General features: G+C 40.3%; 1 protein-coding gene and 1 pseudogene across 16 annotated transcripts in view; one reads left to right on the forward strand and one right to left on the reverse strand.

The window, feature by feature from the left end:
- The window catches only part of LOC126068991 (P2R1A-PPP2R2A-interacting phosphatase regulator 1-like), a 147,030-nt gene that overhangs the window by 97,771 nt on the left and 22,549 nt on the right, over positions 1-26,710 (reverse strand). For 3 of the 16 annotated variants that reach the window (XM_049871829.1, XM_049871828.1, XM_049871826.1), the window contains exon 5: positions 21,345-21,440. In XM_049871829.1, the coding sequence (XP_049727786.1) occupies positions 21,375-21,440 (66 nt within the window). In that variant the 3' untranslated portion in view covers positions 21,345-21,374. Of the gene's footprint in view, positions 1-19,072; positions 21,441-23,476; positions 24,330-25,210; positions 25,873-26,710 lie in introns of those variants that run through there. The other 13 variants (XM_049871834.1, XM_049871831.1, XM_049871835.1 and 10 more) reach the window with 11 other exon arrangements.
- Positions 15,843-16,444, forward strand: LOC126068989 (ferritin light chain-like; annotated as a pseudogene).

The following is a 26,710-nucleotide window of genomic DNA, read 5'->3' on the forward strand; positions in this document are numbered from 1 at the left end:
GATAATAGCATATTATATCACTGTTTTATTTCCTGAATTTGACAAACTGTGTCTATATAAAAGAATGTCTGTGTTCTTAGAAAACACATTGAAGTATTAAGGGACAAAGGGGCGTGATGCCTGCAATTTATGCTTAAATGTTTCCAAAAAGTGTGTATGTGTCTGTGTGTAGAGAGAATGATAAAGCAAACGCGGCAAGATGTTAACAACAGATGAATCTTGATAAAAGGTATGTGAAAGTGTTTTACTATTTTGCATACAACTTTCTGTAAGTTTGAAAGTATTTCAGATTAAAATGTAAAAGATACGTTATTTTGAGCATTAAACCATGTGCCACCCACTGTGCTAAAAAATCAGTTGCTGTCAAGTTGATGCTGACTCCTGGTGTCCCCATGTGTGTCAGAGTAGAATTGTGCCCCACAGGGTTTTCAACGGCCGATTTTCCAGAAGTAGATCGCCAGGCCTTTCTTCCGAGGTACCTCTGGGAGGACTTGAACCACCAACATTTTGGTTAGCAGCTGAGTGCAATGACTGCACCACCCAGGGCCTCTGACACTGCCAGGTGTGAGATATTCAGGGGAGGATAAGACATGGTCTCTATCCTTAACCCAGGAGTTCACAGTCTTGGTGGGGAGACAGATAAAGAGGCAAGTAAATGCAGTGGGATGAAGGGTGTGTGAGAGCACAGAGGAGGTATACTAGCCCCAGGCTTCGAGGTCAGAGGGGGTCATGCTCAAGGGGAGGCTTAATACTGGGTCATCAGTGGATCCAGTGATTCAGGTTTGAGTACCAGTGGGATGTGCAAGCAGAGGTGACCGACAGACTATGGGATATAGGAAGATGCCTGAGCCTGTAGGGAGCAAGACGAAGCCATCTGTCTCCTGAGGACAGACAAGGCATGGATTAGCAAGTGGCAGGGGCTGGGCCCAGCTCGCCATAGCATCCGAGGTAACATAAGAAGCGCAGACATAAGCAAAACATCTTGAGGCTGAAAGGTTGAACACAAGTGTGCTTACTGATGGCTTAGGCTGAACTTTGCAGCGATGGATACTGCATGTTCTAGAGACATTAGTCCCTAGATTGATAACTATCAGCAACCTGGATAAGGGCATGGTTATAACAGACTGACACGCAGGAAGAGAATGTCAAGTGACCATAAGAAACTAAAGAAGTGATTTTTCGAGAACAGGATGAGCTTTATCAACAATAAGGAGAAGGTAGTACTCAATTAACACACAACAGGGTGGTGAGAGGTTGTTGCTAATAGGAAAACTCCTGAGAACAGTGGCAGGTCCCCTAATAAAGGGAGATCGGTGAGGGCGTGCCACTGTTTCAGAAGTCGATGGGGGGATGGGAATTTCCACTCAATTACAAGCTACAAGAGCTAGGATGAGAAAGTACATGACTGTTCCCAGAAGAGGCCTGGTCGAAGTTCACTTTTTTAAACTTTCGTATAATGAAAAATTTACAAAACAGGTCACATGCCATTGTCGAAATTCAGTCATTTCTGACCGACACAAACGGCAATTTCCTATATTTCAAATGACAATGAACCCCCACACACTCATCACCCAGCTTCAAAATTATTGACACACGGTCAATCTTACTTCGTCCAAATCCCCATCAATTATCCTGCAGACTGACTAGTTTGAAGCTAATCTCTGATAGGAGTTTTTGTTGTGGTTTGGTTTTAATGATTTATTATCTATAAAAGTGATTCCAATTATATGCACGCACATATATACATACATGCATATAAATACCTTTTTAATTGGTTTTTCTCAGTAATAGATTCTTATGACTCAAAATTCAAAAGGTACAAAAAAGGACAAGTGAAAATCCCCTTCCAACTTGTCTCTTAGCCAACAGCTCTTCCTCCTGTGAGACAACTAATACTGAGTTTTTTTTTTTTTGGTATCTTTTTTTTCCAGAGACGTTTTATGTATATACCAACAAACTACTCACGGTGTTCTGCACCTTCCTTCTTCCACGTAACAATGTATTTTGGAGGCCATTCCATATCATGCCGTAAAGAGCATCCTCATTGGTTTTTTTTTTTTTTTTTTGCAACTACCCAGCATTCCATTTAGGAGCCATAATTTATTTAACTAACCAAATCACTATCGATGGCCTTTTAGGCTATTTCCAATCTGTTGCTGGTACAGACAATGAATGCTGCAATGACTCACACATTCGTTCTGAACAAAAGCAAGGACGTCTCTGTAGGATAAACTCGTCAAGGTGGAATTGCTAGATCAAAGAGCATGTGCACTTGTCATTTTTGATAGCTATTGCTAAATTGCCCTCACTCAGATGGGAGTTATGCTAATGCTACCTTTGCCTTTTTATCCTGCACAGTTTCCTTGCTGCTCCTTTCCACTTACTCCCAGAGTCCCACGGGGGCCCACAGCAACACCTCAAACTCAGAAACACTCCTCTGACCTCAGCCTCCCATTGGTCTCCCTCTAGCACTGTCTGGTCCCAAGGGCCACCAGTCTGCCCCTCCTCCCTGTTCCTTTCCCAGAGGCCATTGGCAGCCCCCTGGCTTCCCTTTCTCCTTCCCAGTGGGCCCCACAGTCAGCCATTTCAGCTCTGCTCTCGCTGACCCCCTGGATTCACTCTCCCCGTGACCTTCTGCTGCACCTGCTCTGCCAGTCCCCAGCCCTGTGAAAACCTCACCATCCGCTCTCCAGCCCCCGCTCCCAGGCTGCTAAGGATTGCTGGAGAAGGTCATGTAATTGGCTCCTCTACAAAGCCAGGCCAGCCAGCCTCAGCTGGGCCCCAAGGGCTGTGAGGCAGTCCTTTTATATATATCTGTATCACATTTCCCTCAGCGATTGTTCCAAATTCTTTCACTCTCCTCAAATCCCTTACCCCAACCTTACTCCAGACCCTGCAGTAGAAGGCCTACGTCCTGAAGCAGGAACTCCCTCAATTTGCCCCTCCTCACCTTGTCCTTCCCCCCTTCTCTGCATAGTAAGCCATGCTTGGTCATCCCTACATCCCACCCCAGCCTCCTCAAGGTGACCCCTTCTGCTTATGACTCTAGGTTTTCTTACCTTCTCTGTACTTTGCCCCAGGAGCCATCTTCTTTGCCTCACAGAAAAGTTCTCCCTTATTTCCTCTCAGCCTAAAAACCACTTTCCTCAGGTCTGCATTATTGTTCCACATTACCACCAAACTTTTAAATTTAGTAATCTTTTAAATTAGATAAGAAAAGCATGTGCCTCTTGGCCTTCCTCCTTTCAAGTTGGCCCCATGATTTAATAGAAAAATCAGAAAATATTGATAAGCAAAAAGAAGAAAACAAAAATCACCCCAAATCCCACCATCCAACACTTAATATTTTGATCTATTTCCTTCCAATCTTTGTATATGCACATATACACATTTCTACTGCCAACCTCTTGATTAGCAGCCAAGCGCGTAACCACTGAGCCACCAGGGCTCCCCCTAAACTCGCTGCTGTCGAGTGGACACTGACTCATAGCGACCCTATAGGACAGAGCAGAACTGCCCCCCATAGAGTTTCCAAGGTGCACCTGGCAGAGTCGAACTGCCGACCTTTTTTCATTAGCAGCCGTTGCTCTTAACCACTACACCGCTAGGGTTTCCACCAGGGCTCATATCTATATATTTTCTTCAAAATTGGATCATAGTGGACATACTATTTTATAACTTTCATTGTTCCATTCATGACATATTTCGGATACCTCAGCTTTGCCACTTATTAGTTGTCCGACCCTGGGCAAGTAAATTAACTTCTGAGTCAATTTTCTCCTGGGTAAAGTGGGGACTATTATAGTAACTACCTCACAGGGCTGTTATGAGAGTTAAATGAGATAAAAATACATAAAAAACACTTATCACAGTGCCTGACACATAGTAAGTTGAATTAATGTTAGCTATTATGATCTTCGCATGTCAATAAATATAGCTCTGCATAACAGTTTAATGAGTTCTGCCACTGCAGTGTCTACTCAGCATGACTAAGGCCTTGCAGTGACTCATCAACAATATTCATTTGGCACATGCACAGGTCTATCTGTGGGATATAATTCCTCAAATCAGCATTGTGGCTTCGAAGGCTGTGCACGTTTATAATTTTGATAGATTTTGCCAAATTGTCCTCCATCAAGGGGGAGTTACCCCTTCTTTAACTAGCCTCTTATTGATCGAGATTGAGGCTGTTTCACATTTTTCACTGTCACCAATCTAGACTGTGAAGAACATTCTTAGAACTAAATCTTTGCATAGATCCACGATTACCTACCCAGGGCCGAGGTTGCCAACCTAGATTGTGAAGAACATTCATAGAACTAAACCTTTGCATAGATCCACAATCATCTACCCAGCACTGAGGAAAAAGTATGGGGAAATGCACAGAAATGGGGACGTGAACGATGTACACAGGGAACTGCTGGCAAAAGATGAGGCTGGACAATCGAGTGGGCCAGATTACGAAGGACCACCAATGCCACCGTCATTCAATGCTTTCAGAAACTTCACGCAACAATATTTTAGGCAAGTGCTTCTAGAAGGTTAAATAGGCTGGTGGTTAAACTTTTGGGCCCAGAAAGAGACTATCTGGGTTCAAATCCTGGCATCGCCTTTCTAGCTGTGTGACCTCGGGCAAATTGCCTGGCCTCAATGTGCCTCGGTTTTCTCGTGTTTAAAATAGGGTTATTAAGTAGCTAGATTTCTACTTCATACCATACTCAAGGTAAATTATACAGAGACTGGAGATTTAGTGTAAAAATAAAACTATAAAGACATTAGAAGGAAACTTAAGAATATATTTATATAATGGGGGGTAGGGAAAACCTTTCTAAATATATTAGCAATGATGGAATCTATAAAAATGAAATTTTTAATTTCAAAAACTAACATTGTAAGCAATGGTAAAAGGCAAATAATAAATGTGGGGAAATTTAGCAACAAAAAAATAGGGTTAGTATGAGAATTGTTATATCAAATGGTTAGTAGGATTAAATGAGATAATGTACTCAGTATATATCTATTATATGTATCAGGGGGTTGGCAAGCTACAGCCTGTGGGCCAAATCCAGCATGTCGCCTGTTTTTGTAAATACAGTTTTATGGGGACACAGCGATTCTTATTTGTTTACATATTGTCTCTGGTTGCTTTCATGATACTATGGCAGACTTGAGTAGTTGTCTGCAAAGCTCAAACTATTTACTATCTGGCCCTTTACAGAAAAAGTTTACTGACCCCTGATTTAGACAGATAGATTGAATAGTTCCTAGCGTGTAGAAATTATTTAATAAATTTTAGGTTATTATTATTAGCTTTACCAGTGCCACTTACTATGTATTCTACTGCAATGTAAAAGGTATTTGTTTTTAAAACACTCCGAAGTCATTTATTTGGCTACTTCAATAGCCCCACCCCTCTAATTTGGCCAAATAGCACCATACTTTTGTTAAAATATGAGTTTGTGGATGAAGTATTTACACACCTGTCTTCACTTGGATTTGACTTATTTCTGACTTGGAAAAATAAGCAACGATTCTCTTAACGAAAAAGACATGTTCCAACGACACTCTTCATCAAGAATCTCACAGGCAGAGACAGTATGAATTAGTAGGATGTAACACATTATGCTATGATCCTAACAATCACTTACATAATGATGGAAATGGAACTACTATAATGAAACCTGTGAGAGACAGAACTCAATGGGACTGCCTTGTTTTTCCAGGTCTTGTAAGTTTTCTGCCTTTGACAGGTTACTTACTATTTTTCTATTGCTCTCTATTAAGAATCCTACCCAGTGAGTTTTCCTTCTCTAACAGGTTTTTGCCTTATACAGGTTCTGGCTTTCACAGTTTTTTACTGTACATTCATAAACTCTTTAAGAAATGGGTTTAATATTATCAATATCTCAGTTGTCTCTAAGTACTTTGGGGAAAGAAGCTGAATATAAATAACAATAAATAACACATCAGTGCAGAGACAGTGCCTGCTTAGTCTCTCAAGGCATACTACTGCTATTCAACCTCCTGAGAAGTCTGCTTTGTATAAACACACACACACACACACACACACACACACCCTTTAGTTCATAGGAAATAATATTGACTTCGACCTACTCATCCAAAGAATTTGAGCTGGAGATATGTCTTTTCCTGGTTTCAGTTCTCACTGAATAAGATTCTACAAAGTCACACAGGTGAACAGGCTAACGCCACCACCTAAGGAAAGTTCAACATAATACAGTAACCTTGGAATGTGATCATTCGTACTGCTCTTCAATATTTAGTTTATAAAAGGAAGATGAACCTGTATGTGGAGTAAATAATAATATTTTTAAGTGGCTTCTAAAGTGGCTACTTTAGAGGGAACTGGATACTAAAGAAAGGCTTCTCATGGAAACTTCTAGAAGAGTTGCTTGCTCAAAATTTGTGCACAGGAGGCGGGGCCAAGATGGCAGAGTAGTCAGATGCCTCCGGTGGTCCCTCTTACAACAAAGACCCGAAAAAACAAGTGAAATTATTATATATCTGACAAGCTATGAGTTCTTAACATCAAAGGCAAAGTTAGAAAATGGACTGAGTGGCAGGGGGAGGGAGAGACGGTTCAGAAGTGGCGTGGAGTTGCCAGACCTGAATCGCTGGGAACCCTCAGGCACCATTCCCTGGAGTGACTGTGGAGGGGCAGGCGGTAGCATTCCAGAAGCAGTTTCCTCAGGGAGAGGCAATGGGCGGCACAGCCTACACACACCTCCTGAACCAGAGAAGAATGGTGCTCTATGCAAAAGCAAAGTGCTTGCGTTTATTTTACTGCACCCCCACCCCCCAAGCCGGCTTCAGTGGCTGTTGATTTCTCTGGGACTGAGATAGGTTCTGCTGCATGCCCTGAGCCATTCTCCCAGCCTTGGAGAAGGAATAAATTCACAAATGGGGGAAAAGATAACCTGCCAGCTTCGCTAAGCTGGTGAGCTCAGGACAGAAGTGGCTCCTGTCCAGGCACAAACGGTCCACAGACTTTGAATACCTTTCACCCCTGCATGGACCTGTGTGGGCCCATTTCAGGATACTAGGCCCTTGTTGTCAGACTGCAACTATTTCAGCTGTGTGGTGGAGAGATGGGTGTTTGATGTTTGACACTGCTTTGCCTATTAAACAGGGTCCTTACCTACCCACATCAGGGGCCTAAGGACTGGTGGCTCCATCCACATCACCTAGCCACCCGTGACAGGGGTCCAAGGATAAGTGGTACCTCCCAGTCCTTACAACCAAAATCACTGGGTGACCATGGTCTGTCTGCAGAACCCACCCACCTGGGCACTCTGGGATACAGGGATCCACTTTCCTCACAGACACTTGGGGGGCGGTTGTCAGCCCCCTGCCTTGTTCAGAGCATGATCCCCTGCTGGAACCAGATACCTGTACCTACACCAATCACCCCTGCCCTTCTAAGACTGTAGGATAGAGCCTGTACCACACATTCAATGATCAGCTACCTGGACACCTGAGAACGTCAACGAGGAAATCACCAAATCAATACCATTTAGAGTAGCCCCTAAGAAGACAAAATACTTAGGAATAAATCTTACTAGAGACATAAAAGACGTATACAAAGAAAACTACAAGACACTACTGCAAAAAAACTGAAAGAGACCTACATAAGTGGAGAAAAGTACTTTGCTCATGGATAGGAATACTTAACATTGTAAAAACGTCTATTCTACCAAAAGCGATCTATAGATACAATGCTATTCTCATCCAAATTCCAATGACATTTTCTAATGAGATGGAGATACAAATCACCAACTTCCTATGGAAGGGAAAAAGGCCCCAGATAAGTAAAGCATTACTGAAAAAGAAGAACAAAGTGGGAGGCCTTCCACTCCCTGATTTTAGAACTTATTATACAGCCACAGTAGTCAAAACAGCCTGGTACTGGTACAACAATAGATACATAGACCAATGGAGCAGAATCGAGAATCCAGACATAAATCCATCCACATATAAGCAGCTGATACTTGACAAAGGCCCAAAGTAAGTTAAATGGGGAAAAGACAGCCTCTTCAACAAGTGGTGCTGGTATAACTGGACATCCATCTGCAAAAAAATGAAACAAGACCGATACCTCACACCATGCACAAAAACTAGCTCAAAGTGGATCAAAGACCTAAATATAAAATCTAAAATGATAAAGATCATGGAAGAAAAAATAGGGACAATGCTAGTAGTCCTCATACATGGCATAAACAGTATACAAAACATTACTAACAATGCAGAAGAAAAACCAGAAACTGGGAGCTCCTAAAAATCAAACATCTATGCCCATCCAAAGACTTCACCAAAACAGTAAAAAGATTACCTACATACTGGGAAAAAGATTTTAGCTATGACATTTCCTATCAGAGTCTGATCTCTAAAATCTACACAATACTGCAAAAACTCAACTACAAAAAAGACAACCCAATTAAAAAATGGGCAAAGGATATGAAAGAAGACATTCAGGTAGCTAACAGATACATGAGGAAATGCTCACGATCATTAGCCATTAGAGAAATGCAAATCAAAACTACAATGAGATTCCATCTCACTCCAACAAGGCTGGCATTAATCCAAAAAATACAAAATAATAAATGTTGGAGAGGTTGTGGACAGACTGGAACACGTATACACTGCTGTTGGGAATGTAAAATGGTATGACCACTTTGGAAATCGATGTGATGGTTCATCAAAAAGCTAGAAATAGAACTACCCCTCCTTGGAATATATCCTAGAGAAATAAGAGCATTTACATGAACAGTTATATGCACACCTATGTTCACTGTAGCACTGTTTACAATAGCAAAAAGATGGAAGCAACCAAGGTGCCCATGAATGGATGAATGGATAAATTATGGTATATTCACACAATGGAATACTACGCATTGATAAAGAACAGTGATGAATCTGTGAAACATTTCATAACATGGAGGAATCTGGAGGGCATTATGCTGAGTGAAATTAGTCAGTTGCAAAAGGACAAATATTGTTTGAGACCAGTATTATAAGAACTGAAGAAGTAGTTTAAACAGAGAAGAAAATATTCTTTGATGGTTTGGGGGGATGGGGGACGGAGGGGTGGGAGTGAGAAGGGTATTCACTAATTAGATAAGAACTACTTGAGGTAAAGGGAAAGACAGTACACAGTACAGGAGAGGTCAGCACAACTGGACTAAATCAAAAGCGAAGAAGTTTCCTGAATAAACCGAATGCTTCTAAGGCCAGCATAGCAGGGGCAGGGGTTTGGGGACCATGGTTTCAGGGGACATCTAAGTCCACTGGCATAATAAAATCTATTAAGAAAACATTCTGCATCTCACTTTGGAGAGTGGTGTCTGGGATCTTAAACGCTAGCAAGCGGCCATCTAAGATGCATCCATTGGTCACAACCCACCTGGAGCAAAGGAGAATGAAGAACACCAAAGACACAAGGTAATTAGGAGCCCAAGAGACAGAAAGGGCCACATGAACTAGCGACTACATCATCCTGAGACCAGAAGAAATAGATGGTACCCAGCTACAACCGATGACTGCCCTGACAGGGAACACAACAGAGAACCCTTGAGGGAGCGGGAGAGCAGTGGGATGCAGACTCCAAATTCTAGTAAAAAGACCAGACTTGATAGTCTGACTGGACCTTCTGTTAGCCCAAGACAGGAACCATTCCCAAAGCCAACTCTTCAGACAGGGATTGGACTGGACTAAGGGATAGAAAAAGATACTGGTGAAGAGTGAGCTTCCTTGATCAAGTAAACACATGAGACTATGTGGGCAGCTCCAGTCTGGAAGGGAGATGAGAGGGCAGAGGGGATCAGAGGCTGGCCGAATGGACATGAAAATAGAGTGGAGAGGAGTATGCTGTCTCATTATGGGGAGAGCAACTAGAAGCATATAGCAAGGTGTATATAAATTTTTGTATGCGAGACTGACTTATTTGTAAACTTTCACTTAAAGCACAATAAAATTTTTTTTTAAAAGTTCCACACATTTTCAAGGCTTTTTTAATTTTGGTATATATATATAACAAAGCATTTGCCATTTCAGCGTGTTTTTACATGGACAATTCAGTGTCATTAATTACATTCATAATGTTTTTCAACCATCACCTCCAGAAGGACATTAAGAATCCATCCCCGACTGTCACCAGTTTTGTATATTATGAAAGTTTAAAAAATCTCCGCTAATCTGCTATGTGAAATGTAGCATAAGAATGTATTCTAAATTAAAGCTAAGGGAGTTTTAGTAGAACTTCTCAAGACAGCCTGCCATGCTGGCCTCAGCACCTTCCCTTCCAAAGACCCTGTTCTTATGAAAAGATTGTCCAAAACGAGGACTCAACATAAACGACGGTATAGTTTAATAAGTCCAGTTAAAAAAGCAAACCAAACCCTTCCTCTCAGAAGGGCAAAACCAGAAAAGTATAATTAGGTTCCTCTACTGGATAAGTAATTTCAAAATACTTCCTTCCACAGCACAAAGTCACAAACCAGCTGCTTGTGACTTTTAAGTGTGGCCTTTTTCGTTTGTGTTCAATGAACAGTTACCAAGCATAAGAGCTATGCCAAGAAATGAACTAAACTGAAGTTAGAGGGCTTTTCTTGTAGCCATATAATAATTATAAAGGACAAAGAAAACGCCATTTTGCTGATAGTCAGATTTTTAGTGCTAGTTGAGCATTTCCAAAGGGTGTATTGGGGTATAGTTTTTATCGTCGATGTAGCTGTTGGCCATCTCTCCCTTGCTTCTCTGAAACACACATACCAAGTATATATTTTGTCTCAAGCTGTAGTTATAGAAGAAAGACAATTTTCTGGTGAGTGCTTTGTTGAGGGGACTTGTTATTAATATGGAAATCCTGAGAGGATCACTTATTCATACAAAACAAAAAACTAAGAGGAAATTAGCTTTCCACATTTCATCATAAATCATGCATAATGCAGAGGAGAGAGGAAACTATTGATGAAGCTGAAAAAAATGAGTTTCTTGTTGCCAGCAAGAATAAAAATCTTAGGTATAAAGCACTCTAATTTCCTAAATATTTTCTTAGAGCATTCTGCAGTTTAGAGCCATCACGACTTTTCACTGTCATGCTAGCAAAGATTAAGGCAGATGCTTTCATAGAATCGATAACATCTTAAGAGGCAGAAGGGACAAATACCTAGTTTAACTCTATTTTCCAAATGAGGAATCTGAAGCCCAGAGAGGTGAAGGGACCCAGAGTCACACAGAGCTAGCGGCAAAGATGGAGCTACAAGTAAGGTCTCCTGACTCCAGTTCATTCTCCTAAAAGGCTGACATGAGCAATCCCGTTACCAATTTACGTTGCTGTTGGTAAAGCCACGTTGTTGCGTTGTTGTGTGCCCTCAAGTCGATTCCAACTCATAGTGACCCTACAGGACAGAGTAGAACCGCCCCATAGGGTTGGTTTCCTAGGCTGTAATCTTTATAGGAGCAGATCACCAGGTCTTTTCTCCCTTGAAGCCACTGGTGGATTCAAAATGCTGACCTTTTGGTAAGCAATCAAGCGCTTAAACATAGTACCACCAGGGCTCCTTCACAGAGATCCCCAATTTCATACATATAGCTATGGGTCAGTTTCTAGGATTCAGTTAATACCTGCATTAATTTAATACATTTCTTCTGAGAGACCATGGTCATTAAGTTGCTCACTATTAACAGAATTGAGCAAGTTTCTGAGTACCACTATGATATATGACTCTCTCCTCCAACACACTATAGACGATTGTGAAAATCAATCTTATTTACTCTTGGGTTAAGAACCACATTATAAGAAATCTGTGAAATACCATGGAATTTGGGGGAAGCAAAGCTACCTTTTTGCCAGAGTACCTATGGTCCTTTGGCATTTTCAAAATGCACAGTTTAAACTATTTGGCAGAGAAGTCTATGTGATAAATTTTTCAAGCTCAGCTTTTAAGATCTAAAATGTTTAAAAACATTTCAGGCAAGTGGTAATTAGTTTTCCCCATAGATATCCAAAGTACCATACATGTCTTTCATCATGGATATTTATATATAGTTGCTTCTAGGTGAATTTTAAAAATTCATTTAGGAGATGAGATTAAATATATCCTGTAGTGGGAGTAATAATAATTCAAGGAGCAGAGACAAAGATTAATGCAGAATTAGAATCTTAACTCATGTGCTTTTAATAGCCCATTTGATTTGCCTCAACTCTAAGGAGCCAATGAAGCAAGCCACCTAGATACAAATTCTAAATCCACCCCCTCCCTCTTTTTGGCTTTAGAGAATATAAATCTATTTTCTCACTCTTCTGGAGACTAAAAGTCCAAATCAGGGTCTTCATTGATTCATTCTGTGGGCCTCTCCCCTAGTCTCTGGTGGCTGCTGGCAATTCTTGGCATTCCTCAACCTCCCTGCCATTAATGTAAGAGCTTTCTAAAAGTAAGAGTTGTCCAACAATAGAACAAACTGTCTTGTGAGATTACAACATTTCAAACTAAAGCTAAAAGATTACCTGTGTAGAATTCCTAAAAGAATTCCTGCATTGAGAGCTGGATTAAAAGACTTCTAAAATCCTTTAAATTCTAAGATTCGATGATTCCAATATTGCCTTTCTGTCCTATTTCTCCCACTGCCATCAAGTTGGTTCACAACAAATTATGGATAACATTGCGAAGAATGGGAATTCTAGAACACTTAAGTTTGCTCGTGAGGAACCTGGACATAGACCAAAAAACAGTTGTTTGAACAGAACAAGGGGATACTGAGCGGTTTAAAATCAGGAAAGGTGTGCATCAGGGTTGTATCCTTTCCCCTTACTTATTCGATCTGTATACTGAGCAAATAATCTGAGAAGCTGGACTATATGAATGAGAACTGGTCATCAGGATTGGAGGAAGAGTCATTAACGACCTGCGTTATGTACATGACACAATCTTGCTTGCTGAAAGTGAAGAGTACTTGAAGCACTTACCGATGAAGATCAAAGACCACAGCCTTCAGTATGGATTACACCTCAACATAAAGAGAACGACCTTCACAGCTGGACCAATAAGCAACATCATGATAAGTGGAGAAATACTGAAGTTGTCAAGGATTTCACTTTACTTGGATCCACAATCAACGCCCACGAAAGCAGTAGTCAAGAAATCAAACGATGTATTGCATTGGGCAAATCTGCTGCCAAAGACTACTTTAAAGCGTTAAAAAGCTAAGATATTACTTTGAGAACTAGGTGTACCTGCCCCAAGCCATGGTATTTTCAATCGCCTCATATGCATGGCAAGATTTTGTCTCACGTACTTTGGACATGTTATCAGGAGGGATCACTCCTTGGAGAAGGACACCATGCTTGGTAAATAAAGTACAGCATCAGCGAAAAAGAGGAAGACCCTCAACGAGATGGATTGACACAATGGCTGCAACCATGAGCTCAAACAGCAACGATTGTGAGGATGGTGCAGGACTGTGCAGTGTTTTGTTTTGTTGTCACTATGACTCAGAACTGACTTGATGGCACCTAACAACAAAAAAATATGCATGCAAAACCTGTACAATGAATAAGGAAGACTGAAGGAGAAATGATACATCTGAATTATGGTGCTGGTGAAGAATACTCGATATACTGTGGATTGCCTGCCAGAAGAAAGAACAAATCTGTCTTGGAAGAAATACAGCCAGAATGCTCCTTAGAAGTGAGGATGGGGAGACTTTGTCTTACATACTTTGGACATGTTATCAGGATGGACCAGTTCCTGGAGAAAGACATCATGCTCGGTGTCATGGATTGAATTCTGTCCCCCCAAAATATGTGTCAACTTGGTTAGGCCACGATTCCCAGTATTGTGTGGTTGTCCTCCGTTTTTTGTGATTGTAATTTTACGTTAAAGAGGATTAGGGTGAGATTGTAACATTCTTACTAAGGTCACATCCCTGATCCAATGTAAAGGGAGTTTCCCTGGACTGTGGTCTGCACCACCTTTTATCTCTCAAGAGATAAAAGGAAAGGGAAGCAAGCAGAGAATGGGAACCTCATACCACCAAGAAACCAGTGCCGGGAGCAGAGCGCATCCTTTGGACCCAGGATCCCTGTGCTGAGAAGCTCCTAGTCTGGGGGAAGATTGATGAGAAGGACCTTTCTCCAGAGCCGACAGAGAAAGCCTTCCCCAGAGCTGACATCCTAAATTTCGACTTGTAGCCTACTAGACTGTGAGAGAATAAATTTCTCTGTTAAAGCCATCAACTTGTGGTATTTCTGTTAAAGCGGCACTAGATAACTAATGGGTTTTTTAGATAACTAAGACATTTGGTAAAGTAGGGGGTCAGCAGAAAAGAGGAAGACCCTCAAGGAGATGAATTGACATGGTGGCTGCAAAAATGGGCTCAAACATAGCAATGATTGTGAGGATGGTGCAGGACCAGGCAGTGTTTTGTTCTGTTGTACATAGGGTCGCTATGAGTTGGAACTGACTCAAAAGCACCTAACAACAACAACAAAATTCGATTTTTATAGAACACGCGTCCTTTCATATGTGTCTGTATAGCTATAGACTGCCTTGTATCATTGTTATTTCTGTACTTGTGTTATTGTGGTTAAAGAGAGGGATAGTATCTCACTCATCTTCATATATCTGACAATTTTTAGAACAGTTCCCTGTACACAGAAAGTATTCATTAGATACTTACTGGATCTACTTGAAATTATAAACTTGACTGGCTGATTTAGTGATTATAAAATTTAAGAACCATATTGTTTTTACCCTGATTTGAGAATCCAAAAAGAGTATATATTTTTACACACATACAAAACAAAAAAGAACATACCAACACTTAAATGTACAATAGTTACGTCTTGTTCTCACATTTTAAGATGATATAAAAAACTAATTTAAGAAAAAAGAAAAAGAAAAATTCTAAAATTTTGACATTGTGGGTTGAATTGTGTCCTCACAAAAGACATACTGAAGTCCTAACTCCTGTTACCTGCGAATGTTATCTCATGTGGAAAAAAGGGTCTTTGCAGGTGTAATCAAGTTAATATGAGGTCATACAGGATTAGGGTGTACCTGAATACAATGAGTGGTATCCTTATAGGGGGGCCACGTGAAGACACAGAGACACAAAGACACAGGGAGGACCCCATGTGATGACAGATACAAAGATTGGAGTGGTGCAGCTGCAAGTCAGAGAATGCCAAAGATTGCTGGTAACCACCAGAAGTTAAGAGAGAGGCATGGAATAGATTCTCCCTCAGAACCTGCAGAAGGAATCAACCTTGCTGACACTCTGATTGCAGGCTTCCGGCTTCCAGAAGATTTCAAAGACGAGTTCAAGAAGACGAGGTAAAGTATTAAGGGAAGAACACGCTTGGCATTTTTCAAGCTGAAAGAACTGAAAAGTCAAGCCTCAAGTTGTGATATTGAAGGATTCTATAGGCAAAAAAGTGAATGATGCAGAAAGCTTTAAAAAAAAAAAAAAAGATGGAAGGGACACGTGTGCCTAGTGGTCCTGTGGATCTATCTCTTGCTTGGACAGAACAGACCCAGGGACTCGCTGCCTCCAGGCTTTGACCACCCTCCAGCCTCTTCTCCAGGCACAACCGCTGGGACCATCTTCTTGGCCATTCCCTGTTTCTGGGACCAGCTAACACCATTTTTTTGGTTAGCTTCTAATTGTCGGCTAACCAAGAGGTCAGCAGTTCGAATCCACCAGGCGCTCCTTGGAAACTCTATGGGGCAGTTCTACTCTGTCCTACAGGGTCGCTATGAGTCGGAATCGACTCGAAGGCAGTGGGTTTGGTTTGGTTTGGGTTTTCTAATTGTCAACTGTCTATGAGCTCGTAGATCCATCAGAATTATTCCACCAAAGAGAAGGCTGCCATCAACTGCCTAGACAACCTGCATGCATGGGCCTCCTACACCTACCTCTCTCTGGGGTTCTATCTCAACCGTGACAATCTGACCTTGGAAGGTGTGGGCCACTTTTTCCATGAGTTGCTGAATAAGAAACACAAGGGTGCTAAGCACCTCTTGAAGATGCAAAACGAGTGCAGCGGCCACGCCCTCTTCCAGGAGATGCATAAACCATCCCAAGATGAGAGGGGAAGAACCCTGGAGGCCATGGAAGCTGCCATGGCCCTGAGAGGAACCTGAATCAGGCCTTTTTGTATCTACGTGCTGTGGGTTCTACATGCACAGATCCCTGTGTCTGTGACTTTGTAGAGAGCCATTTCCTAGATGAGGAGGTGAAACTCCTCAAGCAGATGGGTGACCATCTGACCAACCTCTGCAGGCTGACCAGCCTCCAGTGTGGACTGGGCAAGTATCTCTTCAAGACATTCACCCTCAAGCACAACCAGAAGCCTCTATAGCCCAGCGACTTTTGAGGGGTCCCTCTGCATTCCCCTGCCATTAGACTTCTGCCTGAGCTTCTCCCTCCAGCTACAAGAAAGCTTCTTAACCACCCTGAAGCACTCTTCCAAGCTGTAGACCAAGTGGAAATAATAAAGCTTTTCTTTGCAGCGAAAAAGAAGAGGAAGACGATGAAAGGAATACACAGGATCACTGTACCATAAAGAATTGGTGGACGTTCAGCCATTTCAGGAGGCAGTATATCATCAACAACTGCCGGTACTGAGGGACAAAGTACAAGCCATGCTGAAGGCATTGGCAAAAAACAAGGCTTCAGGAATTGACGGAATATCAATTGAGATGTTTCAACAAACAATGCAATGCTGGAAACGCTCACGGACTTACGAAATTTGGAAGACAACTATCTGCCCAACCGGCTGGAAGAGATCCATATTTGTGCCCATCCCAAAGAAAGGTGATCCAATGGAATGTGTAAATTATTGAACAATATCATCAGTATCAGACTCAAGTAAAGTTTTGCTGAAGATAATTCAAAAATGGCTGCAGCTGTACACTGATAAGGAACTACCAGAAGTTCAAGCTGGATTCAGAAGATTTAAGGGGTGATTCAAGGGCTATCATAGCCGATGTCAGTTGGTTCCTAGCGGAAAAGAGAGAATAACAGAAAGATGTTTACCTATCTATGTTTTGTTGACTATGCGAAGGTATTCTACTGTGTGGATCACGACAAATTATAAATAACATTGTGAAGAAAGGAGATTCCAGAACACTTAGCTGTGCTCATGTTGAACCTGTACTTAGACCAAAAAGCAGTCGTTTGAACAGAACAAGGCAATGTGTCGTTTAAAACTAGAAAAGGTGTGTTGCAGGATGGTATTCTTTCACCTTATTCAATCTATGTGATGAACAAATAATCTAAGAAGCTGGACTCTATAAAGAAGAATGCGGCATCGGGATTGGAGGAAGACTCATTAACAACCTGCAGGTGACACAACCTTGCTTGCCGGATGTGACGACAACTTGAACCACTTACTGATGAAAGTAACAGGCTAGAGCCTTCACTATGGATAATACCTCAACATAAAGAAAACAAAGTCCTTACAACTGGACCGATAAACAACATCATGTTAAACGGCAAAGAAACTGAAGTTGTCAAGGATTTTATCCTTCTTGGTACAACAATCAATGCCCGTGGAAGCAGCAGTCAAGAAATCAAATGACATATTTCATTGGGCAAATCTACCACAAAAGACCTCTTTAAAGTATTGAAAAGCAAAGATGCCACTTTGAGGACTAAGACACACCTGACTGAAATCATGGTATTTTCAATTGCCTCATACGCATGCAAAAGACGAACAATAAAAAAGGAAGACCGAAGAAGAATTGATGCATTCAAACTGTGGTATTGGTGAAGAATATTGAATATACCACACACTGCCAGAAGAATGAACAAATCTGTTTTGGAGGAAGCACAGCCAGAACGCTCCTCAGAAGCAAGGATCGTGTTATGGATTGAATTTGTGTCCCCCAAAAATGTGTATCAACTTGGTTAGGCCATGATTCCCAGTATCATGTAGTTGTCCTGCGTTTTGTGATCTGATGTAATTTTCTTGTGTGTTGTAAATCCTAATCTCTGCCTATGGTTAATGAAGCAAGATTAAAAAAAAAAGAAGCAAGATTAGGTTATGTTAAAGAGGACAAGAGTGAGATGGAAGACCCTTATTCAGGTCACAGCCTTGATTCAATATAAGGGGAGTTTTCCTGGGGTGTGGCCTGCATCACCTTCTATCTTACACGAGATGAAAGGACAGAGAAGCAAGCATAGAGATAGGGACCTCACTACCACCAAGCAAGAAGAGCCAGGAGTGGAGCGCTTCCTTCAGACCCAGGGTCCCTGCACTGAGAAGCTCCCAGACCAGGGGAAGACTGATGACAAGGACCTTCCCCCAGAGCCGACAGAGAAAGAAAGCCTTCGCTTGGAGCTGGCACCCTGAATTGGGGCTTCTAGCCTCCTAAACTGTGAGAGAATAAGTTTCTGTTTGTTAAAGCCATCCACTTGTGGTATTTCTGTTGTAGCAGCACTAGATAAGTAAAATAGCGAGACTTTGTCTCGCTTACTTTGGACATGTCATTAGGAGGGACCAATAGCTGGAGAAAGACATCAGGCTTGGTAGAGGGTCAGCAAAAAGGGAGACCTTCAACGAGATGGATGGAACCGATGGCTACAACAATGGGCTCAAATATAGCAATGATTGTGAAGATGGTGCAGGTCCAGGCAATGGTTCCTTCTGTTATACATAAGGTCTCTATTAGTTGGAGCCGAGTCGACAGCACCTAACAACAACAGCAAGCTTCTAGAACTGTGAGAGAATAAATTTCTGTTATTTTAAGCCGCCCAGTTTGTGGTACTTTGTTAAGGCAGCCCAAAGGAACTAACACAAATCCTTGACTAAGGAAAACTGACATGGCAATTCTTTGGCATATTTAGAATGAAAAATACAGCTTTACCATAATTTAAAAATATCAACCACAAAACATCATGTAAAAGTTATAATTGCTTTGGTGTAAAAGTCAATAAATGGAAAATCATTTAAGCGATAGATCCTAATAATACACAACCTTGAAAGGAAACAGAATGGAGAACCAACTATAGAATCCTTCACACTGAACATATTATAGTGCATCGTGGCATTCTAGTGTACAACTAAAACAATAAAAACTAACTGAAGAGAGCAAAAGAAATTGTCTGAGTTGGCAAAAGTGTATTGAGAAAGTCAAGATTACCAAGATTCACTGGTAAAAGTGCCTTATACTATATAACTGCAGAGCTGTCTCACTCTCATTGTTCACTTTCTCCACCCTTAGTCTTTGCTTGTACTTCAACATCCTGTGAAACATTTTTGTGCTGAAGCGTCAGTGGCATAGGTGGACCTTTTTGTCTCTGTCAGTGATCTACAATTTCAGCAAGGAACATCAAACCTCATTCCATGAGGGCACCTCATATGCTCACAACTGGTCCACCGAAGGTCTCGCAAACAAGGGAGCTGAGTGACAAAAGCAATATTTATAGTTCACTTGTCTTAAGGCAATTTGTAGAATCCTGTCCCAGTTTTAGGAGAGCATCATGATCCCAGTCATTTCATAAATAATTCAGTTTCATTTATTCATAGATGAAGCAAATCCTCCCCCACATATATATACCCATTTTGATCCATTCCATCAGGGCCATGGTCAAAAAATTCTTGGTGTCACAAAAATTCTTTTTCCCATGTGGGGGCATCATCCTGATTACCTCCAATAACCAGGGAAAAATTTTATAAATATTTTAGGTAACTATTCCTATTTCATTAGCAGAGGCTATTTAAGCCAATTCTCAACTTCATTTCATGAGGATGCATTTCTGTTTATAATTCATACTCCTGATTACTTACTTAAAGCACTTACTTTAGATTTAAAAATTTTAATACACAATTTTGGCTATTACAAAATCCTTAAGACTTTTAAATAAGAAACTGGTGTTAAAACATTTATAGTCCTCAGGGAATAGATGAAAGCACATGATTCTAACATACTAAGCCTGTATTTAATCAAATCAGTAGTCATGATGATGACTAAAAGGTAATACACAAAAATGTGTAAGAGCACAGTTTACCAACATTGTATTTTTTCCACGCTTAATTAGAACACAAAATTGATCAAGGGTAATCACGTTGAGTACAAATTGAGTGAAGCTCCAATTACATATTATTTTCTTGCTATTCAATTAGCTTTTATTCATCTTGTTCTTCCCCTTCCTATTCCTTCCCCCCAAATTAAATATCCAAGAATCTATGTACAAAATAGGAAACAGTTGGATCAGTAGAACATAACTAGCTCATTTTTAAAAGTTGCTTTTGACAGGTGACTCTTCCTTACCACGTAGGAACTAGCAATTACTGAAAATACCATCAAACACTGGCATGGCTTTAAGTACCTACAAAAAAAATCATTTTACCTTGCTGATCAATTGTACAAATTATATTTCATCAGCATATAGTCCCATAAACAATCTCAATTATTTAAAAAAAATCAACATGCACCATGTTTCTAGACTTTAGCAACTTAAAGATTATGACTGCTTCAATATACATAGTTTATATTTGGAAAACATCTTTGAAAATATTGGTACATTGAATTTATGGGCATACACAAGAATTACACATGCAAGCTCTATAGAAAAACAGAATTTTAGAACACTGAAAAGGAAAAAAGACCAGTAGGCAACAGTTATCATATCATACAGTTCTGTTATTTCTCCACCCTCTGTTAGTTATTTGTTTCTCCACTGGTAGGAGAGTCTCGGGCTGGGTGAATCACTTGGTTTAAAGTTCATCTACTAGAATAGATGGATAACCAGAAGGTGACACAGGGAGCTTGTGAGAGCACTGAGTTTGGCTGGTGAATGACAAGAAGATCCAGAACTGCTGCTGTTTCCATCAAGGGTACCCGAAGACAGACTAGGGGAAGAAAACGCCACTCATCGATAATAGAATTCAAGAGATCCCTATGCGCGCTTTGCTTTGTTTACACATGAATGCAAAACACTCACTGTATTTCCTATTTAGACTATTAAGACATGCTTTCTTAGGCATACTTCTCAATAATACTCTCAGCCTAACAGAAGCAGACAAAAGTCCAAAGTGGAAAAGATAGGCAGAAGAAGACTTTCTTTCCAAGAATGCGTTTTTATGTATTTCTCCAAGACCTCTTTAACCTAATGTCAAAACCACACTTCTAAAACTGTACTCACCATATGTCAATGTCACCCACACATGTAAGAAAGAACTAAAGTTGATTGTGTCCGTTTGGGATTAATTGTATAACTTCTAAAAAAAATTCAATTAACGTACCATACTTCTGAAAATATACAAAGGTTAGAGTAGACTTAAAAACCAAGCAAAAACTGGCCATGTCAATACTCACTACGCATTCGTATCTGGCAGTTGGGTGGTGTTAAAAGACAGCATGTCGGTCATGCCTTGGAAAATCTCTTTGGTTGATCTTCAAGTGCCATTTCACCTATGACAAAATAGCAGGTCAAGGTAGATGTTTTTAAAACATGTTTACTAAGCCTTTTTATTGCAAAAATACTACTTGTTCATTGCTATTAATTTATAAAACAGGTAACACAAAGAAAAATATATAAATTACCATTACCCAGCAATAACCAGTCTTTATAAATTCCTGAATATGTGTGTGTATACACAATTGTTTTTTAAACAAAATTGGGTTCATACTGTATATAATGGAAACCCTAGTGGTGTAGTGGTTAAGTGCTACAGCTGCTAACCAAAGGCTCGGCAGTTTGAATCCACCAGGTGCTCCTTGGAAACTCTATGGGGCAGTTCTACTCTGTCCTATAGGGTCACTATGAGTCGGAATCGACTCGATGGCACTGGGTTTGGGTTTTTTTTTGTTGTTGTTTACTGTATATAATACCAATAAGTAATCAACTTTTTGTTTCTAACGATTAGCATTTTCTCATATTATTAGCTATTATTCTACGACATGATTTTATAGGTAATAAGGCTGCACCATAATTTAATCTCATTCCTTTAGGTTGTTGCTACCTTTATTTTGCTATTAAGTATAACACACAATAAACTAGAGAAATTATTTTATAGTGTACAAATGAACAAAATATATTTTTAAAAATTAAGGAGAAACATCTAATCTCAAAAAATTGTATTTATCTAATCTTCACTTTGAAGTAAATGTTAAAACCTGTACAATGTTTCACATTCATATTAACTAATGCTTGGAAGTGAGAAAAACTGACATTCGAGCCCATAACTTTTCTAGGTGGAATATATCTGGAAGAAAGAACACTAAAGTCACCTTCCCATTGAAAAAGTATCCCTAGAGGCTCTATAGACCTTCCTTAGGAATATAATCAGGGCTCGTGAAGCTCAAAAGAAGTCTGTTATCCTGTCCCTTGTCAGACTACATTTACAGCGTTATAGAAAAACTACTCATCTCTCCTTTTTGGTTTCAGCTAAAAACAAATCAAAACAAAATCATCATAGAATAAAATTTAAATTTTCTTTGTTAAGTCCAGTATTACTCGTAAAACAACATACGCAACTGGTAGATACCTGCAGATTTCTCAGAATTCCTGCTTTTATTCTTGCTTGTTCCTACTGGAAGTCACTGCTGTTTATCACCATAATGCATTGATATGCTTGGAGACTCTTTATCTCACACTCTCCTCCACACACACACACACACACACACACACACACACACACACACACACGCCTCTGACTCATGGTGACCCCATGTACAGTGGATCAGACCATGGTGATGCATAGGATTTTCACTGGCTGATTTTCAGAAGTAGATTGTCAGGCCTTTCTTCCTAGTCCACTGTAGTCTGGAAGTTTAGCTGAAACCTGTCCAGCATGATAGCAACACACAAGCCTCCTCCATTGCCAGACAGGTGGTGACTGCGCATGAGGTGCGTTGACAGGGAACCTACCTTGACTCTCCTGCGTGGAAGGCGAGAATTCTACAACGGAATGCCTCATCTCTTTCACTTTACAGAATCCTAATTCTATTTACTTTTTCCCCTTCATGAACTCTTTTTGATTTTTATGCCATCTTTCCCCATATTTTATTTGCATTAATGGGCCACAAGTAGGACCCAGTTCGTTGTTTCAGAGAGGAATATCCATATTCCAGAATACAAAAATAAAATAAAATTTATCTGTTATTGCATTTGGCCAAGATGGACTTTGACCAAATTTGTATAGGGTATGCTTGAGAGGGTCTGACTTAAGATACAGACTATGTGGTACATACAGGATTTGCTTTAGCGTTCCCTCAGGGACACCTCAAAGAAACACGGTAGTCATCCTCCCAAACAGCTGCAAACCAAGTACAAAAGGCTTGTGTGGCTGTCAGAGACATGCCACACCCACTAAGACACTGTGGGCAGAAACCAAGTCTATTATGTCAACATTGACATATAAAAGCAATTTTTAAAATCATAAATTCTAAGAAAATTCCAGGTACTGTCAATATAATAAAAGATATTACATACAAATGTCCTAAAAGAGAGATATTTTAATTTGATAAAACACTACCTTCAATTTAAGCATTCCCAAAACCAAACCTGTTGCTATCGAGTCGAGGCCGACTCACAGCAACCTATAGGACAGAGAAGAACTGTCCCCATAGGGTTTCCAGGGCTGTAATCTTTACGGAAGCAGACTGCCACATCTTTCTCCTTCAGAGGAGCTGGTGAGTTCGAACTGCTGACGTTTTGGTTCGCAGCCGAGCGATTTAGCCATTGTGCCACCAGGGTGTCTTCAATTTAAAACTACTTCATGTTAAATACTCAAGTGATTCCAACTTCTTAACAGCTCTGAAACCGAAATGTTGATGTACTACTTGAATGTTGTCTTCAGCATGAGCCTAAACATTTTTTGCACAGGCAAAAACCCTTAAGCTTAGTCATCGATGCATTGTCATAGAACAATGTGCTTGGTTTGGAAAAGAGTGTTTTCCAGAGTTTACCTAGTCTTAACTAGTCTTAGAGTAGATAAGTGCATGCTGGGTTAGGTATGCTGTTAGGAAGATTACTACTAATTAATCTAAAACATACAGAACACTTAAGTATATTGTAATTTCTTTCCCTGTAGTTTTGCTCTTCTTTTTCTCTTTCCCACCTTAACGGATTTTTCACAAATACACAGTTTTAAACTTCAATCTCCTTTTCTATTTACCCATTTCCCACTTCCCAGTAGAGCTAATCTCAATAAGATGAGATGCCTTTAGTAACTTATCAAATGTATTGTCAATCAACCAATTCTTTAAAAAACTTATTTTTGCTGGTAGATAAAAGTACCTTTTCTTTTTAATGGTCCAAGGACACTTGGTCTGATACTGTTGATGGGGCTTTGGCTTCTAAAAAAAATCATCACGATCATTACAAGAAAAAATTCAAACAACACGATCAGCTATGGCTATTTCATTGTAACATATCTAAGGACATATACTAAAAGAAGACCCTGTGTATAGTGCACGTCACATCTTTGTGTCGCTTTTCTCTAAACATGGATAAAAACAGGAATGACTCAGGAGCAACCTATCTTCTAAATCATAAAGACTCAGGATTTTCCAAAGCTGTGGCCAAAAAGCTAGAACGACCAGCAGTCCTGGCTGTGACCTGCCTTGAATCAAGGTGAGACTCATGGATGGATGAGAAGGTACAGTTGCTTACAGTTCTAGAGATAGTTCTGATTCTTATCAGCAAGCTTGCGCCACAAAGGAGACTGTGCTCAAACAAGAATCAGGAATTACTGAATTCCTCACATGTTCTCATGGGTTCTTAGTCACTTGACTTTTTTAAACACACGAAATGATAAACAAAACAATGACATTTCAATTTAACTAGAAAGAAAGAAATTACTACTTTTTAAATTTCTTATAAGCAATTGGGTATTTCTAGATAATATAAACTTACGTTGTAAATTGTAGTGTGGGACTCGGAATAGGATTTGGAGGCAAACTGTTGCAACTCAGAAGAGTTTGTAAAGATGGACAAAAACACCGCTAAAACCAAATTGGGACAGAGGTTTTCAAACTGCCGCTTTTCTCAGAAAGCAGATCGGTGGTGTCCCAGGGAGGGTGGGGCTGGGGGAGGTAGGAGATGGGGTGCAAAAGATCATGAGGAAGTTGTTTAGGGTGTGGAAACTGTTCTATATTTTGATTATGGTTGTGGTTATGCGATTATATACAATTACCAAAATTAATCAAACCGCATACTTAAAATTGGCGGACTTTATTTTATGTGAATAATACTTTAAGAAATGAAAAAGAAGGGGAAAGTATCACTTATAACCAATTGGATATACTATAGCAAAGTTGTCATTGTTATTAGTTGCAGTTGAGTTGATTCCGACTCATGGCAACCCCATGCGTACAGAGTAGAACTGCTCTGTAGGGTTTTCAAGGGTGTGACCTTTCAGAAGCAGATCTCCAGGCCTGTCTTCCAAAGTGATTCTGGGTAGGTTTGAAATGCCAACCTTTCGGCTAGTAGTCAAGTGCTTAACCGTTTGCACCACCCAAGTACTCCGTAACAAACTATACCCCCCAGAAGGTTTGAGAGGTGAATCATTAATGGTCCATAAATATTTCAAGAAAAAAGACTTTTAGGTAGTCCCTTCTTACCTTCTCAATCCCCCTTGAGGGAGAAGATAGTGGGGGTACTGGAATTAAATTAGTGTGATTTGGAGAAGATGATATCTCTAAATTGTTGTCACTCTGTTAAGCAGAAAGCAGTGTATAATGATAGCACCAATCGCTTACTAATCAAATACTTAGGGGGACAGCTGTTACCTGGTGAAGAGGGCCTTACTATTGAGTCTCTGGTTGTCACACGGTGAGGAGCTCTCACCATTCTAAAGCAAGCACGGACCCCAGGATCCACTTCAAGAAGAAAAGGCACCTTTGGGGGAAAAAAGCTACGTGGAGGTTGAGGGGATTCCCTAGCACCGCAGAAATGTGACTACTCAATATTGAGCAATACCTGCTATATACATTAACCTTAAATTTAAGCTCTTCTCTTTGGGTTTGACCTGTGCTTTGCTATTGAAAATTACAGTACTATATCCAGCAAAGGACCAAAAAGGATTTGGCCAGTAAGGTACAAATAGGACAGCAGGAATAACTACAGCTATGAAGAAGTGTTTATAGATTTTATGCAGATAAAATCAGTACTCTTTTCTTTTCCAAGACACAAGCAAAGTTAAACTTTTGCTTACATGTTCCCTTCCTCCTCCTAATACACGCAGCTCTCTCATCCACTCACTCATGCCAACGCTAACGTAATTAGAATTGGCTCAGCTCAGGGAATTCAACAGCAGCTATAAAGTGTATTAGCACCAGAACATGACAAGTGACAGGCTCCAGAGGTTATCTATTCATTCTTTAGGCTCTAACTCGGGGCTAGATGACCATGTAAGGTATTCAGGGCTCAAAGGAAAAGAAGATGCCACTGCTTCTGCTTATGACCTATTTCCTTATCGACTAATTCTCAAATCTGGAAAGTGACATCTAACCAGAATCTTTCCTACTCAAATTTCAGCTTAATCCTTGTTCTGTCATTATCTGAGATGCCTATGGAAAAGAATACTAACCGTCCTTCAGGAACCACAACAAATTAACCATAATGTATACCCATCAACATGAAAGAATGTGAATGAGGGATGAAACTAAATTCTAAATATGTTGAAATTGAAGGTTGTATGTTAAATGTTGATGGGAGTATTTGTGTTACAGGCATA

This window comes from Elephas maximus, chromosome X (assembly GCF_024166365.1).
Source record: "Elephas maximus indicus isolate mEleMax1 chromosome X, mEleMax1 primary haplotype, whole genome shotgun sequence".
NCBI classification, from domain to species: Eukaryota; Metazoa; Chordata; class Mammalia; order Proboscidea; family Elephantidae; genus Elephas; species Elephas maximus.